We start from the raw sequence: 16,404 nt of genomic DNA, 5'->3' as shown, positions 1-16,404 counted from the left end.
TTGGAGCACATTTTCAAAATCCCCCTGGCATTTGATACTAGAGTTGGCTTTGCGGGCCACGTAAAAATCATACAATGGGCGAGATCTGGCCCCCAGGCCTTGAGTTTGACACCTGTGGTCGATTCTTTCTAGTTTGTGTTAACAGTTAAAGGGAAGGCCATTTTGTGTTCCCACACAGGGTTTGTAAAGGCATGCTTGGATTACTTTAATCTTAAACCACATCAAACAGTAGAACAAATGAGCAAAGACAGCCACATACATGGCAAAACCTTCTGGAAGGACTCCCCAAAATTTGACGATATTAAAGGAATAAACTCGTTTTTCTTCAATTGTCACTTTCCAGTACTATAATGTCGCAGTAATGGCCATGCATCCTAATACTCCCCCCCCCCCTCACATACTTGCACTCACACCAGCATTCATGTCAGATGCCAAATCCAAATAAATAACGAACTCAGCGACAGACTTCAATGCGCTTCATTTGTCAGGAAATAAGGAGGAAGGCGGCCAGACCTGGCTGTGAAACATGACTGACACTCAACAGTCCAATTAGTTTGGAACATTTCAAAGGGAGGCTTTATTTATAGACGTGGTCATGAATCAAAAAATGTTTAAAAAAAAAAATGAATTTAAAAAGGTAACGCATTGTCCAATTACTGCTGGACTTGACCGGTTCGGTTAGCACAGAATGGTGGCACCAAACTGAGGCGGAGGAGGAGAAGGGAAAGAAAAGACAAAGAAGAGGAGAAGATTGAACGTGAAGGACGAAAAGAAGAACGGGCGTGACAGCGGGAGAGAGAGACGTGCGGGAGGAGGCGGGCGCTCTGATGTGAATCGTGTTCCTGACGCTGTTCACAAGCATCCTGTCATCTTCATGAATAAGTCACATGCCAAATGCTCCCCGCCCTCCCTGCTCACGGCACGCCACCCACAGCTCACACACAAACTACAAGAGCAAAGTCCGCTAAATAATTGCAAATGAAATATTTCATCTCTGGGTCCAACTGTTGCAATCACAAAACCAGTTTGATTGGCTCAAGCACCAATAAATGAGACATGTAATGGAAAATTAAGGTTTGGATTGCTTGTATACAAATGGTCGGGACTATGGAAGGCCTGCCGACCCACCGAGTGCAGAATCAAGCAAGTAAATCTTTTGAGAACGTTCTGCACTTGTACTCCTCCGTTGCACAACAATGCTGCTAATTTACACACAGAAAAAGAAGACATTTCCATCCATGACCTGGAAGCTAAGCTGTGTGAAAATCCATCGTCACTCTCAAGTAACACTATCACTAGGCACCATCATGCAGAAACACTCACACGAGCCGCTACTTTCAGAACGTCATGGTCTGAAACAAAGCCAGAAAGTAAGCCCAGTTGCATTGTTTATTTTGGTTGGTTGGTTGTTGTTTTTTTATGGACATAGTCGCCTTAGCCAATAGCATAAGCTTCTCTTGAGTGGTACATATTGGATTGCTCGATGAAGTTGTTCATCTGGTGAGGGTTGGGCTATTTGCATTTGCCGATGTTTGCTGCGCGCGCCACTTAAACCGATCCACGCGGTCTGGCGTTCTAGAAGAGTATCCGCCAGGATGAAGGGCAAAATTTATAAAACAGTGGTGAGGTCGGCCATGATGTACAGATTAGAGACGGTGGCACTGAAGAAACAACAGGAAGGAGAACTGGAGGTGGCAGAAATGAAGATGTTGAGGTTCTCGCTCGGAGTGAGCAGGTTGGATAGGATTAGATATGAGCTCATGAGAGGGACAGCCAAAGTTGGATGTTTTGAAGACAAGGTTAGAGAGAGCAGACTTCCATGGTTTGGACATGTTCAGAGGCGAGAGAATTAGTATATTGGTAGAAGGGTGCTGAGGATGGAGCTCCCAGGCAAAAGAGCGAGAGGAAGACCAAAGAAAAGTGGTTGATGGATGTTGTGTGAGAGGACATGAGGACAGTGGGTGTTAGAGGGGAGGATGCACGAGATAGGTTAAGATGTAAAATGGTGACACGCTGTGGCGACCCCTAACGGGACAAGCCGAATGAAAAAGAAGAGAATCCACCATTTTGGTGTGGAAATGCTGCTCCCCCAAGGGAAAATATAATGTCTTTTTATGGAGACTTTTGCCAGCTTCACAGTCTCTCGGTCTAATTATTTTTCAAAATTGCATCATAAAGTAAAGCTACCCGTAGCTCTGCCCTCGTCGTCAAGGTAGCTTAATTTGTACTTGCAATTGGCTGAGCAGTATGTGAGGCAGTGTGAGTCCGGTGTGACGGTCTGAGCGCTCCCGGTGCTAAAAAGTCTTGTGATTAACGCGCCAGCATGTATATTTTGTAAACTTCTGGCCAGTTCATCCATGTTTCTGCATGTGCCATTCGACAACTTGTCGCCGAGTGTTCATGTTCGCGATGACGTCTCAGAAAGACGAACACAGCAAACATACATACATATGTATATCTTTTTATCAACTTTTGTTTTAAGGTTAGGGTGAGGTTTTAATGTATGTTAGTTCCCTCTATGTAGAAGAAGAGGAACTATGGGACTGGGGAATTTCCCAGTAAGCGTCTGCTACATACCCAGAGTTCCCCTGTTAGTAACGCATGTGTATTCATCACAAGGTGACTTTTCAGCACGGGAGAGCGCTCAGACTGTCACACATGGTTCACTTGCATCAGACAGTACCGCCCCCTTAAAACAGGCTAATCACCAGCTGTGTTCAGTGCTCTATGATTCTTTAGCCATGGTGTTACATACATGTTATTAAGACATCTGGGAACACTTTAAAAGTGGGGGTAAGAAAACAGTTATTACCGGCATTGGGCGGAACCCTCGCATCACGTTTCAGGAAACCAAACTAACGCATTTTTGATGAGCCATTGACATTGCGTTGTCAAAGACACCAAGCAATTTTCAACACTTCAGATTGCAGGAATAAAAATAATCATCATCATCATCATCAATAAGTAACTAGTACAGATAGCTTTGTGAGGAAAAAATATGAACTTTGTTTTCTGCCTAACAGTGACAATTTGCATCACAAATGCCTAATGAAACAAAACTATGCATGGGTACTGTACTTTTAACCAGCAATTGGTTTCGGCAGTAGAACTAAATTTGGGCTCACCGTTTGGCAGGCAGGAAGTCACCCTGGCTGTTCTTTCGTAATGATTTATAGCAGCTAATTAAAGCTTAACACGCACATTAATAACAAATGTGCAAACCTCTTATAAGTATTCGCAACCAGTGGCTTTCCACAAGCTACGCCCAAAGACGCAAGCAAATAACAACCTCTTGAAGCTCAACCATTAACGTGTGCGTATAACCTGCAATCATATGCCAACGCGTTGTTTGCGTGTGTGTGTACTTTGCTGACACAACTACATTGAGCAGAAGCTAATAAAGCAGAGTTCAAGAAAAGGTGAAAATGCCAGTCGTGATGTTTAAATGTATCATCATCATCATCATTGTGCAAAGCTGTTGTTTTGCCTACAACCAAGACGGGAAGTAGAAAAGACAAACAGATACCGAATGTGAACCAAAGTCTTAATAATTCTGTTAGTGCTACCGTGCAAAAGAGAGTGCCACCTTATTAAATTTCAAGTTTTGACTTCGTTCAGCCTTCCTCCTTTCTTCAGAATATCCATTTCAATATGTATGTATATCCTACAGCACGTCAGAGTAACTTTGGTACAATCAAAAGGGAGTTCGAAGTCAAAAACTTTGGTGGATGGCATCAACGTTGTTAACCAGCAGCTCTTCTTCAAGACTTAATACATAGTACCGTGGTAATACAATTCATACACAATTCACCGTGTTAAAGTTCAATCAAGCTCCCAGCACTACTTACAGGGAGTCCTCGGTCTACGATTGAGATCTGTTTCTAGAGTAGCGACTTAACTTGAATTTCGACTTCAGTCAGATTCCACCGTTAAAGTCAGAATTTACAGTACATCAAAATACTTTGTATAAAAAAAACAAATACATTAAAATAAACAAGATGATGTGCTTAGCATCACTGCTGAGAGGTGGATGGAGAAGAAGAAGGGGAAGCTGTGCTTAGCTATTGTGACGGAACGTGGCCCTCAATCCTCTCCATCTCGACAAGTATCAAAGAACCTTGTTTTGTGATCATTGTATCCGACATAGGAATGGAATCCTTCATCCTATGCGCTAAAATACGGGCTTTGTCTTGAATAATTGTCACCATGGTTGACCGACTGAAGCCTAGGTGGTGTTGGTGTCTCCGCTTTCTCCAATCACTTTATGATCTTGAGTTTCGTTTCCATGGTCATGGATTTTTTTTGGGGGGGGGCGTAGAAGCATTGCTAAATTACACAGCTTTCTTCTTTGGGGTGATAATGTTTAAAAAGGAGGGCAAGCATTAGCCAGCCAAAATGGCAGACAGGGACGACGGGTGTTGTAAAGTCGAAACGTTTTAGGTCGAGACCGTCTTAACCGTCCTAACCCGAGGACTCTGTATTTAGTTGTGAGTAGAGTGAAAACTCCCATAAAGTAGCAGTAGGTCTTGGCTCTTCTTTTTCTGTCGTCTAGTTCTGCTAAAGGTTTGCAATACTAAAATTCATGCTAATCTCACACTTGGCTGCCAAAGTTGTTTACGCCAAGCATCAATAATTCTGAATTTGACCAAATTGTCATCGAAATGATCTAAAACTTATTCTACGCATCTCAAGAATCTTGCAATGTAAAAAAAAAAAAAAAAAAATCATGTCAGGGTTTCAGGTTCAGGGTTTTCTCAGGGTAAGAGTCCATCATTTGAAATGAAAGACTCATCTGCAAAGTAAATTATAGTTATTAAAAACAGTGATACCTCTACTAACGAAAGTCCCCGGAAAATATTTGTCTCTAGTTACGAAAGAAATTTAGGATACGAAAGGAAAAAAAAAAATATCGCTGGATTCCACCAAACATACACATCCTGTACTCTATCTTAGTTAAAAAGTACTGCGACACCGCTGGAGCGTCTTACTGGCATCACATTGGGTAGGAGGGATCTCAATCTTGAGCCATGATGCACATCCTGGAACGGATTAGGCTATCTACATGTAAAATGCGCTTCTTCTTACAAAAGTTTCAGGTTACGAAACGACTTTCAGAACTGATTAATTTCGTAAATTGAGGCATCACTTGTTTACTTTAACACTTGTGAGACTATTAATGTAATAACTTTTACCATAATTTTACCATATAGGTCAAAATATTTTGAGTGCAACTAAGTGCGCAGGTACTTTGGCTGATGTAGCGATTGAATTTGCAGCAAATAAACTTTTTTTTTGTTTTTTTTTTTTAAAAAAAAGGTACAATTTCCAGTGGAATGCCTGTTTTGTGTTGTCGAATGGAAAGCAGCACCTGCTACTTTTGCTTCCTATGAAGATAAACTCTTGCAGCCCACTTTTGACCGTTACCTTCTGGTGCCCACCTCGGGCCGCCCCTGATAGACGAGGTGATAAATCACATCTCCCGAGACGTCATCTAAACGCTTTTATCCTTTAACCCCGGGTAGCAAGGCTCGTGTAAACCACGGTCAACATATCACTTCGGCCATAGTCCTCTGGCTCTGCGGCTGACCCGCAGGTTAATAGAAACGTTGTCAGCCTTTTTATACGTGCTCAGTCGTACAGCGAGGTGGGGAGCAAAACAAAGAAGGAAAGAACGGGGAAGGGAAGGAGGATGACAGCTGCGGAGAAAGTGCTGAGTAAGAATTCAAACAAGGTAGCAAGCCACCGCGTAGCCTCTGCCGAGAAAAATGCGTTGAAAGTAAACAGCTTTATTCAATCACCGAGCGGAACGACAACATTTGAAACAGGATAAAGACTGAATGATGCAGGAGGTGGGACTACAATGAGAGCGGGACAAAGATAAATGGAGGTGGTGTCGAACGCGCTCCCACGCCCAACTGATGAATGAAGTCATTTAGACCAAAATAAAAACAAATAAAACAAAACAAGATTGCTTTGGATAACTAGAATCATTCCAACCACCTATTTATAGTCTTGCTTCATCCCTTGCGCTTGAACACAGAGTAGCCGTTACAACAGAGAAGGTCTAACCTTGGGGAAGCAGTCGGGCAATTTAGTCAAGTAATTTTATATAGTATGTTTTTTCCCCACACCGGATATCAAAGAAATAGAAGTAATGTGCCCCAAGGCCAAGGTGTCAGCGTCACAAAACCTTTTGTTATCCGTACAGGCAACGGGTTAACATCCTTAGCTGCCATGCCAGTGTAAAAATGCTCATCCCTATTGCTGCTCTCTTGAATAAATGTAGGAATGGATGAAGTATCCATTCATCTGTCTGTTGACAGATTTGTCTTTTGATACAAAAAAGCTGTTTTTAATATGATGAAAAAAATAAACCGGAGGACGTCTCATTTCTGGGTCGAAATCGATATTCCACCGTGCAGCCACATCTCAATCTTACAAGTGTAAGCCAGTGAACACTGAAATTTGTCAAGCGAGGATGAGCAGCAGAAGGCGTCGGCAGGTTTAAGTCCCCTTTGGTGAAAATGATTCGCTTCATATAATCACTAGAAAACTGAACGGATCTCATATTACCACATTGTCTCGAGACATTTAGTACATATAACAAGTATGAAACGACTCATGCTTAGTACCAAAAAAAAAAAAAAATCCAAAAATTCTCCACATTCCATAGCGCTGTTGCTTCTTGTGTCTGCGGCATTTCTAAGGCCTCCGAATGGCAGTTTGAAGGAGTAAGTGCCAATCGTAAAAATAAACAAGAGCTTAACTGTCAACATATTCTGCGAGGAACCGTAAATTGTAAGCGACAAATGCAAGCACATTCCCTAACAAATGTCAGTGACAATGCAATGTCGTGTCATTTCTCTCGCACAAATGTCGGCAATTTTTCCGCCTGCGCGTTTCAATGCATCATCTTTTGCCTTCCGATTTCGTACGGGCATTGGAGAAAACGGACCTGGCTGCACTTTTAACTTTCCAAGGACTTTAATTTAGACACGCGGGGAAATGTCATTTGACATGCTTGAACAATGTAGATGACATTCAGGTAGAGGATGCAATTGGAAGACAAATGATTTGGCATTACACAAGTGTGTGCGTGGGCATAATTGTGTGTGTGTGTGCATGCATTTGTGTGTGTGCGTGCGTGCGTGCATGTGTGTTTCAAAGTGCTATGTTGTGGGAGGTAAAGATTAGCATCATCTCGATCTTAGCGCTCCAGTCTCTTCCTATCGCCGTCTTCCTTTCCTTCCTCTCCTCTGCCTCAGAGCCATGATAAATTATACATGCTTATTAGAAAAGGGCAATATTCAGCATCCTAAACAAACTGAGTGGCGGTGGACAAAAAGAGAAGGCAACCCCCCCAAAAAAAAGTACTGACTGTGAGAAAGTGAAGAGTTTACATCTCAGGGGAGCCGGTGGCCAGGGAAGGAAAACCTAGAAAGACTTTTTTTCCCAGCCTATGTCAATTGCAAAGTACCGTGACACAGATGGTACTTACCGTAATTTCCGGCCTACGTGCCGCAACCTTTTTCACACGATTTCAACCCTGCGGTTTATGCTGTGATGCGGCTAATTTGTGTATTTTTTCTCACAGCCGGTAGGGGGCACTCGAGCAGAAAAGGTAAGAATGAGACTGGTGGACTATATGTGCCGAGGATGTGACTTTTACCGGGCCTGTTAGCGCTGCGCAAGCATTAGCACGGTGTTACTGCTGTGTTACTGGAGTGTCTCAGTGATATTTATTTATATTTATATATATATATATATTATTATTTTTTTTTTTTTTTTTTTTTTTTAAATGGGCCCTGTTAGCTTTAGCGAGACGCTAGCGTTAAACTCTTTCTGTCTAGCATCTTTCTTTCGCAATATCTCGTGTTTCAATGTGGGTCAGGCTCGCTCTGTAGGCTGGGAATTACGGGAAATATCTTGATGTTCATCACAAGCAAAAAAAAAAAAAAAAACTGAGTTGATGTGGATTGAGCACATCCAAACAAGTGACTTATTTACTGTGGGCTCACTTTGTCTCTTTTAAAACATTTAGTTTGGTTACAGGCCCAAAACTAAGTAGATTCATGTTTTCCCTTTAACTACACACAATTCCCCATATTGTTGAATGTATTTTTTTTTTTGTCAATTTATTAAAAAAAATACTTTGTTGATGTTTCTACCACCTGGTTGAAGTAAATCTGAGATCACTGTATAGAATGGCTATGATCAAGCAAGGAATGTGATATTTGTGGCAAAAGTACTCACACCCTGCACTTACCTGTAAAAAAAAAAAAAAGTGTATTCTTTTAATGCATTTGGTAAAAGTGTAAAAAAAAAAGTATTATGAATTTATTATATTACTATATATAATAAATAATATATATTATATGATGCATATAATATATTATGTATATTATTTATTATAAATTGGTTTTATTATTTTTTTAATTGCAATGCAAAGAAAGAGAATTGAATTTGTTTTGTAACAAGGCTGTAACATGAAACAAGTGATTACTTTTACAAGCATTTCAAGGTCCCACAACAAAAGTTGACTAAATATCCTGGAAGAATCACCTAATTAAACAACGCGGTTGGGATCTCATTGATGTTGGCAGTCTGCAAGTTAATCAATTCTTTGGTGTTCTTGTGAAGAGTGTTGCGTCCCACACTCTAACCCCGCAACAGTAGTGCATGAGTGCGTGTGTGTGTGTGTGTGTGTGTGTGTGTGTGTGTGTGTTGTGTTAAAGGACTTGAAGAGTCACTTCCTGTGTGGTAGTCTTGAAGTTTGAAGAATCTCCCTTAATCCTTCAGTAAATTGAGAGTTAGCACTTGTGAGTTTCACTTCATGCTTGTAATGCCAGGGATTATGTTCCATCCACATTAAATGGACAGGAAAAAAAGGCAGTAAAGCAATATGGAGGGAGGGAAATGTGAACGGAGAGTTTATGGAAATGTGTGCATTTTTTTTACACTTAAATTTAAATGTCATTTACAATAGGTTTCCAGGTGTCTTCATTATTTCTAACATTCTTTTGTGAAAATGTACAAAGATAAAAAAAAAAAAAATACAGCAAACTAAAAGGAGTAGTTTGCAATTTTCAAAGAAGTCGGTATATGTCATATTTGTTAAAACTGCCACTCGCACCTGACAGTAGAACATTGGTAAAATTATCCATAAACCCTCTTAGAGGATTTTTAATAAACCACCGTGCCAGAGGAAAGAAAAAAAACAATCTGACAAGGTGTCAATGATTTTCCGTGCACTTGTGGGCACATGCATCTTGGGAATACGGCCACAACCTCTCGCTGGCCATTTAGGCTTAGTCCACATGTAAGGGTTTTTCCAAATGTAAAAAAAAAAAAAAAAAATTGGGGAAAAACGAAACAAAAATCAGACATGAACAATTTTAGTTGTACTGTGTGTAGTGCGCACTGATTATCTCAACACACAAAGATTTCTGTTGCACCAACAATCTCAAATCTAGTCCGCCAAGACAGAAATCTCACATCATCAAACGTGATTGAACAAAAATGAAGTATAAGCACCACAAAAGTCAGTGCTTCTGATAAACTTTATGAGCAGAGAACGCTTTTCCAACCCTCACCACTGTGAGAATACCGAACAATCATGGCAGACACGTGGTAAGCAATGTGTTACGTCTCACTGACTGCATTTCTGACAATGACTGAATGATGTCGTTGTAGTAGTCACAAATCCACAATCAAGAAAATGGCGTTAAAGAGAAATTACACTTTGATGCTATGGTCCCGACTAACGTAGAAAACTGCCATCATGAATGCTGCGCACACACACACACACACACAAACACGGACACGCAAGCACACACAAACACACAGAGGTGGGAAGTATTGCACATTTACATTAACTCAAGTACCGTATTTTTCGCACTAAGGCGCACCTAAAAGGTTATCATTTCCTCAAAAGCCGATGGTGCGCCTTATAATCCGGTACGTCTTATATATGGGTCAATATTGAGCCTTTAGTGCAGCGCCATCTAACGGATGCGTAACGTAACCCCAGCCTCTACTGTAGCATCTATTCTATGCGCCTTATAATGCGATGCGCCTTATCGTGTGGAAAATACGGTTACATTTTCAATAAAGATTACTTGTCAGTAGTAGTATATTCTTTTAGTTTATTTGATGTTCATGGTCTGATTAAAAAATATATGTTACTCTTAAGTAGGTTTTCCACTGGATGCTTTGTTGCTTTTAAGTAACTATTGGGATGACGGCTTTTTACATTTTCTTTAGTCGTAACAGTACTCTTACTTGACTACAATATTTGGCTACTCCACCAGCCTGTGCACACACACACACACACACACACACACACACACACACACACCAAAGACCTGCACACATATTCACATGCAGACGGAGGCACCCAAAGGCGCCACAAGAGACGAGGCAACAGTAAATGAAGCTCATACTCTGAAATCCATCATGCACGCTTACGCACTTGGCCTCCCGACGGACGCCACGGTCGCATCTGTCCGCCGCGGCGAGTGCGAAACAATTACCACGTGTGGAAAAAGACTCTTGCCAACATTTCTGCCTCTCTTTCTCCCAGATCCCCCCCTCCTCCTGGTGACTTGCGATTGTGCTCATGGTGAAAAGATGTCATTCTACTATACGGTAGACACCAGAGGACGTACGGAGGTCCGTCGATGCGGCCCAGTGCGGTTCCCACAATGCTAGCTGGTGATTCAACCCTTTTTGTACACGCACACGTACGCTTACACACACACGGCCCTCAGAAACACAATAGGCCAGAAGTAACTGAGGCTGGCTTTGGCCAACTTTGTGTATGTGTGACACAACCCAGGAGACTACGACAGACTTTTTGTGAGCCACAATGAAAAACAGCTCAACTATGCGCTAGGAAGAAGCGGCAGTGTAGCATGGATTTCCAGACGGAGCCGGCCCGAGGCATAAGCAAGCAAACTAAGGGGCTCCCTGGGGACCCGTGGCCACTAAGGGGACCCCAAAAAGGGTACAGATTTTTTTTTTTTAACAACCTGAACATATTAACGATTGTGTTTAATGACCGATCCAATGACCAGGACAACAGGAGACAGATGCGTAGACTTCATGCTAAAGCAAATTCTCTGGTCAGCCAATTCAGAAGATGGTTTGAGTCCGTGGAGGTTCCGCTTTTTTTTTTTGTGCACAATTATATTCTTCTCATGAAGAAAGCTATAGGTGAGGAGAAGAATACAGAATGCAGATCTGAATGCACGATTCTTGTAAATACCTCTGGCTCTTGCTTCTATTTTAACACCAGGGAGATATTTGTATGTGAAATTTGATTTAATAGCATTTATCTTTGACGTGTTTTGAATATTGTCCTGAGGTCATTTTATTTCACATCTACATTTACTGTATCAGACACCGTCTTCGGTGTTTTTGAGGAGGCTTTTTTTGCACTGTTTAGCCAGATTGTATTTTTACAAATTTTACCTGCATATTTTAATGTATGTACCATGAATTTAAAATAAATTATTGAATAAAAAAAATTCATTCAGTTGAATTTAAAGAGTAACATTGCACTATGATTTGGCATCTTATTGCCAAGGAACTGTGATGAAATGAGTTGAGGAGCTTCATGTTGTGATTTCCCGCCATCTTGTGACAATGAAACATTTTGGGTGGGGGAAATACGTCACGTAGAGTGGATTAGTCGCGTATTTTCACTATTCGCAGTCAGGTTCTGGAACTGTTATCATATTATAAGGTTTTGAACGTGGTAAACGCATAAGTTGACATTTTTTAACAAATGTTTAGAAATGTTTGCTTGTTGTCGTTGGGTCTTATAGTGTGCTGTGTATGGGCTTGGGATAGCCAACACGGTACGACACGCACGTATAATGTTGTCTTATTGACAAGGAAGAAAAAAAATGGAAAAAAAATTGAAAGAAATGATAAACTATATTACCGTAATTCCTGGCCTCGAGAGGGCACCTGGTTATAAGCCTCACCCAGTAGATTTGTAAAGGAAATACCATTTGGTACATACATGGGCCCGTCTCCCACGATGCCTTTTGCTTGTTACTCACCCTTCTCTTTGCATCGTCGACCAACACCCAAAGTAAACAAGCAAAATTTTTAAGCTATTTACATGTAAAAAGCGCTTGTACTGCACATTACGAAATGACTTCCGTAACAAATTAATTTCGTAAGTAGAGGTACCACTAGCATCCTGTCATCGTTTTCAAGCAATCCAAATTGGCGTGTGTCCTTCAAGTACCCTACCAATTTTTCAATATCTCATCCAGTATATTTCTTGCAGTTATCCAGATGTAGAGGGTCAATTTTTCACTACTACGCACACTGATATCATGATACCTATGTACACGGATACTGACATCAGGAGGAGTTCCAAGTGTGGTGAAGTAAGCAGAGGGCTTTCTTTTCTTCTTCTTCTTCACGTGTCCAAATGCTCCAGCAAAGGACAGATTGTCAGCCTTTCCCCGCGATGGCTCATGACAACGCCAGCCTCCGCCACCGCAACTAAACAGACCTTGTTTTCGACGGCTGCCACAACGCCTCAAACATCCCGGTCGGCGTATCCAAGGCGACAGATCTGCTTGTGCGCGTTTGCTTTGAGCCGGAACACATGGCCAGACCGGCGCCTGTCGCTGAAGAAACGGAGCCCGTGTCCTACGGCAGTTCTGTCCCGCGACATATAATCAAACAAACACCGTATGAGCCGATGACTAATTATTGAAAGGCGTTCCGATTCCTCTGAATTTGTAAAGTTAGTCCTGACCTATTTAAGTCAAAGTGTCAATGCAGGCCTTTGAGAGTACAACCCCACTGACAAGCCATGATCCAGCCCTAAAAATATCAAGTTAGAACGGAACCTTTAAAAGTTGAACTTAAAAAAAAAACGATGAGAGAAGAATATACGCTCCAAGTTACGTAAGGTACGAGACTCGCGAGTTGTAAGACTCCACACAATGGTTAACTTCACAACACAAACCATGTGTCAGGATCATTTGGATCCAATATTGTCTTTATGTGATCTACCGCAGTGATTCTCAAAGTGTGGTATCAGGTACCACTATTGGTATGTTGGCTCCCTCCAGTGGTGCGTGAAGAAACGCTGAATCGAATGTTCAAACGCTGCATTGTGAATGTCTTCAACTTTTTTTTTTTTTTAATCCAGTACAGTACATTTGTCAAGTACTGTTCAGTTGTATTTAATGTTCTCTCTAAGTTTTGACGTGTCTGAGGAAACACACTAAGGCCGTGAGCGCCCCCTTTGACCACTGTGAGCAACATCAGACGTATGCACTGTGGTCAATCAGTGTCATCCATTGAAGTTACATGGCTCATGAAAAGGCTCAATTACATTCCCATCAGAACATTTTCAAGAACAATTTTGTGTTTTTGTTAACTTACACTGAAAATATCAAACGACAAAAAAATACATTACAATACAAATACATACCAAGCCAACTATGAACTATAAATTTGAAATGTCACTTCCAACTTTGTTTCATTTTTTTTCTAACCCACAATGATATCCCCATCTGTTTTTCTTGGTGTAAAACTGAATTTTTGCTTGCAGAATATCTTTCGAAATGCATGTTGAAAGCTGAATGATGCTCCCAAACCAGTTTTAGGGTTAATGTTATGCTGCCTCCTATATTTAAAATACAGAATTAACTTTTTGGGCAATGTATCGTCTGTCCTTTCATCCTCAATCAGGCGGTGTCAAGGTGGGATTTTAACATTATACACCATCTCATCTTGTACTTTCTACTTGGCTTCAGACCAGACCTTTTTTACTCAAAAAAAGAGAAAATCTCATCCAGTCTCACCACTTTTTCTTCTATTATTCACATACCCCAGTGTTTGTAATTATGAGTGTAACCCTTTAAAATGGAGGGCGGGCGGTGTCAGGTAGGGTTATCCCAGCCGTCAACGGGCAGTAGGCGGGGTACATTCTGAACTGGTTGCCACCCAATCGCAGGGCACATGGAGACAAACAGCCACACTCATAATCACACCTCGGGGCCATTTAGAGTGTCCAATTAATGTTGGACGTTTTTGGGATGTGGAAGGAAACCGGAGTGCCCGGAGAAAACCCATGCAGGCACGGGGAGAACATGCAAACTCCACACAGGGGGGGCCGGGACTGAACCCTTTACCAGCTGATCCACCATGCTGCTGGTACATATCATAAACAGGTATATTAATACTGCACCTATTATGCATGGATTTTCGTCATCCGCAGGGTGTAAGGAACGTAACCACCGTGAATCACGGGGGAACACTCTGGTGGAACACACAGTGCAAAGCAAACATGGTGAAGCAGCATTCATCTATTATGCCGTACACAAATGGAAAAGGTTGCAACCAGAAGTGATGTCAACGCTAAGTGTGAATGTTTTTAAATTCACGTTAAATAGTACTTTGCTGGCACGGTGGATCAGCTGGAAAAGCATTGGCCTCACGGTTCTGAGGACCTGGGTTCAATCCCAGCTCTTCGTGTGTGGGTGGGATTTGCATGTTCTCCCCGTGCCTGCGTGGGTTTTTCACCGGGCATTTCGGTTTACTCCCACATCCCAAAAACATGCAACATTAATTGGACACTCTAAATTGCCCCTAGGTGTGATCGTGTGACTTGAATGCCTCCATGTGCCGTGCGATTGGCTGGAAACCAGTTCAGGGTGTACCCTGCCTCCTGCCCACTGACAGCTCGGATTCGCTTCAGCACTCCCGCAACCCTTGTGAGGATAAGCGGCTAAGAAAATGGACAGATGGATAATTGTACTTTTAATTTTTTCTCATTTTTAAATCTTGAAAAGCTGTCTTTTTCTTTGTTTTTAATCCTTTCAATAATGTAAAGCACATTGAGTTACCTTGTGTATGAAATGCACTATGTGAATAAATTTGCTTTGCTTTACAGCTTTGTATCACCCAAGATTCAAGTACAGTGTTAATGTTCAAAGAGCATAATGTTACAGTTGCTGACAGTAATATTCAATGTACCTTTCTAGGAATAAAATCTGCCTTGTTTTTTTTTTAATGAGCATTTGGACCTAATACACTACTGGATTACAATGTTGGTGTAAAAGGTTTGAGAACCTGTTGCATCACTGGTTTTGTGTGTTATTATTTTTACATCTATTATAGAGAGTGGTTAATTATTTTACAACCAGTTCAGGGTGTACCCCACCACTCGCCTGAAGATAGCTAGGATATTCTCCACCCCTCCAAACCTAGTGAGGTTAAGCGCTTTCTCTCTCTCTCTCTCTCTCCAAGTGTGTTTCTAGACCTTCTCCATTTTTAAAAGTCCCTTTACATCACTACTTTTGTAAATTATTTCCATACTATTCCAGTTGAATAATAAAAGTGAACAAGTATTTACTTTTACTTCAGTTAACCACTGACAGTAGTGAGCTTCTTTTTACACGTCGGCCAATGGAGAAAACATCTGCAGTATTAAGTTACACAGAATTGAATGAATACTGTATGCTTATAATAAAACTTTTGGTGGCCATGGTTTGACATCGGAGCAGAGCATTTCCATATTTCCATTTATTTCCTCAAGAAAAAAATGTGTTTCCAAGCTGAACACTACCAGCTTCTTCAATGGATGAGGGGCCTCTTGTGTATTCCTAGAAACTGTACACGCTTCTAAGTGAACCCTAAATGCATTAATATACCGTCGGATCTCCCAGAAGCAATCATCGTCCACAGCCTTAATTAAAGTTCTCAACGGCGAAAGCTTTTTATGATTGGAGCTCATTCAGTCCAAACGGATGCAGAACGAATTTACATACTGTACAAATAATTTGTAAAACATATTCTTCTTACCGTAAACGCCTTGGCAGCGGGCAATGGGGTAGACGCTAGAAAACAACAAAATCCACAAAAGCCCCATGTTCAGCTGTGCTCAGTCATAACCTACACAAACGGAAAAAGACGACATACTGTCACTTTTTTTTTTTTTTTTTTTTTTTTTTTTTAAGTTGAGCGATTGCTATCAAAAAAAAAAAAAAAAAAAAAAAAAAAAATGGAAAGAACTAGTCCAGTCAGCCTTTTGGGCCAATTGTTTTTTTTTCCCCCTCCATTCTAACCCTTTAAGCCGTGAAAGTAATATTCCCGAACAAGCTCCCAATGCACGGCCTACAACATTTCATTCAATTTAAAGGGCGGGTAATTCAATCACAAACGGTGGATTATGGGAAGCTTACAAGCAAGGCATCAGAGACGGACATGCATTGTATTTGGGAGCACTTTAGCGTGACTGTCCTCTCCTCATTGTGAAGTGCAGGTGGCATGACTTGTCAGTACCGTAGCCGGACTGTAGTAATCATGGAGGATGTCGTACATTTGACCCAAATACAGAGACGTTTAGGACACAACATTAGGTACACT

At 41.3% G+C, this 16,404-nt stretch overlaps 1 protein-coding gene across 5 annotated transcripts in view; it reads right to left on the bottom strand.

Moving 5' to 3' along the window:
* LOC133498056 (MAM domain-containing glycosylphosphatidylinositol anchor protein 1) overlaps nucleotides 1-16,404 on the bottom strand; it is a 237,294-nt gene that overhangs the window by 193,901 nt on the left and 26,989 nt on the right. For all 5 annotated transcript variants that reach the window (XM_061814455.1, XM_061814456.1, XM_061814458.1 and 2 more), the window contains one exon: nucleotides 15,841-15,930. In XM_061814455.1, the coding sequence (XP_061670439.1) occupies nucleotides 15,841-15,907 (67 nt within the window). In that variant the 5' untranslated portion in view covers nucleotides 15,908-15,930. The remainder of the gene's footprint in view (nucleotides 1-15,840; nucleotides 15,931-16,404) is intronic.

This window comes from Syngnathoides biaculeatus, chromosome 3 (assembly GCF_019802595.1).
Source record: "Syngnathoides biaculeatus isolate LvHL_M chromosome 3, ASM1980259v1, whole genome shotgun sequence".
NCBI classification, from domain to species: domain Eukaryota; kingdom Metazoa; phylum Chordata; class Actinopteri; order Syngnathiformes; family Syngnathidae; genus Syngnathoides; species Syngnathoides biaculeatus.
This window is presented reverse-complemented; position numbering and strand designations above follow the sequence as displayed.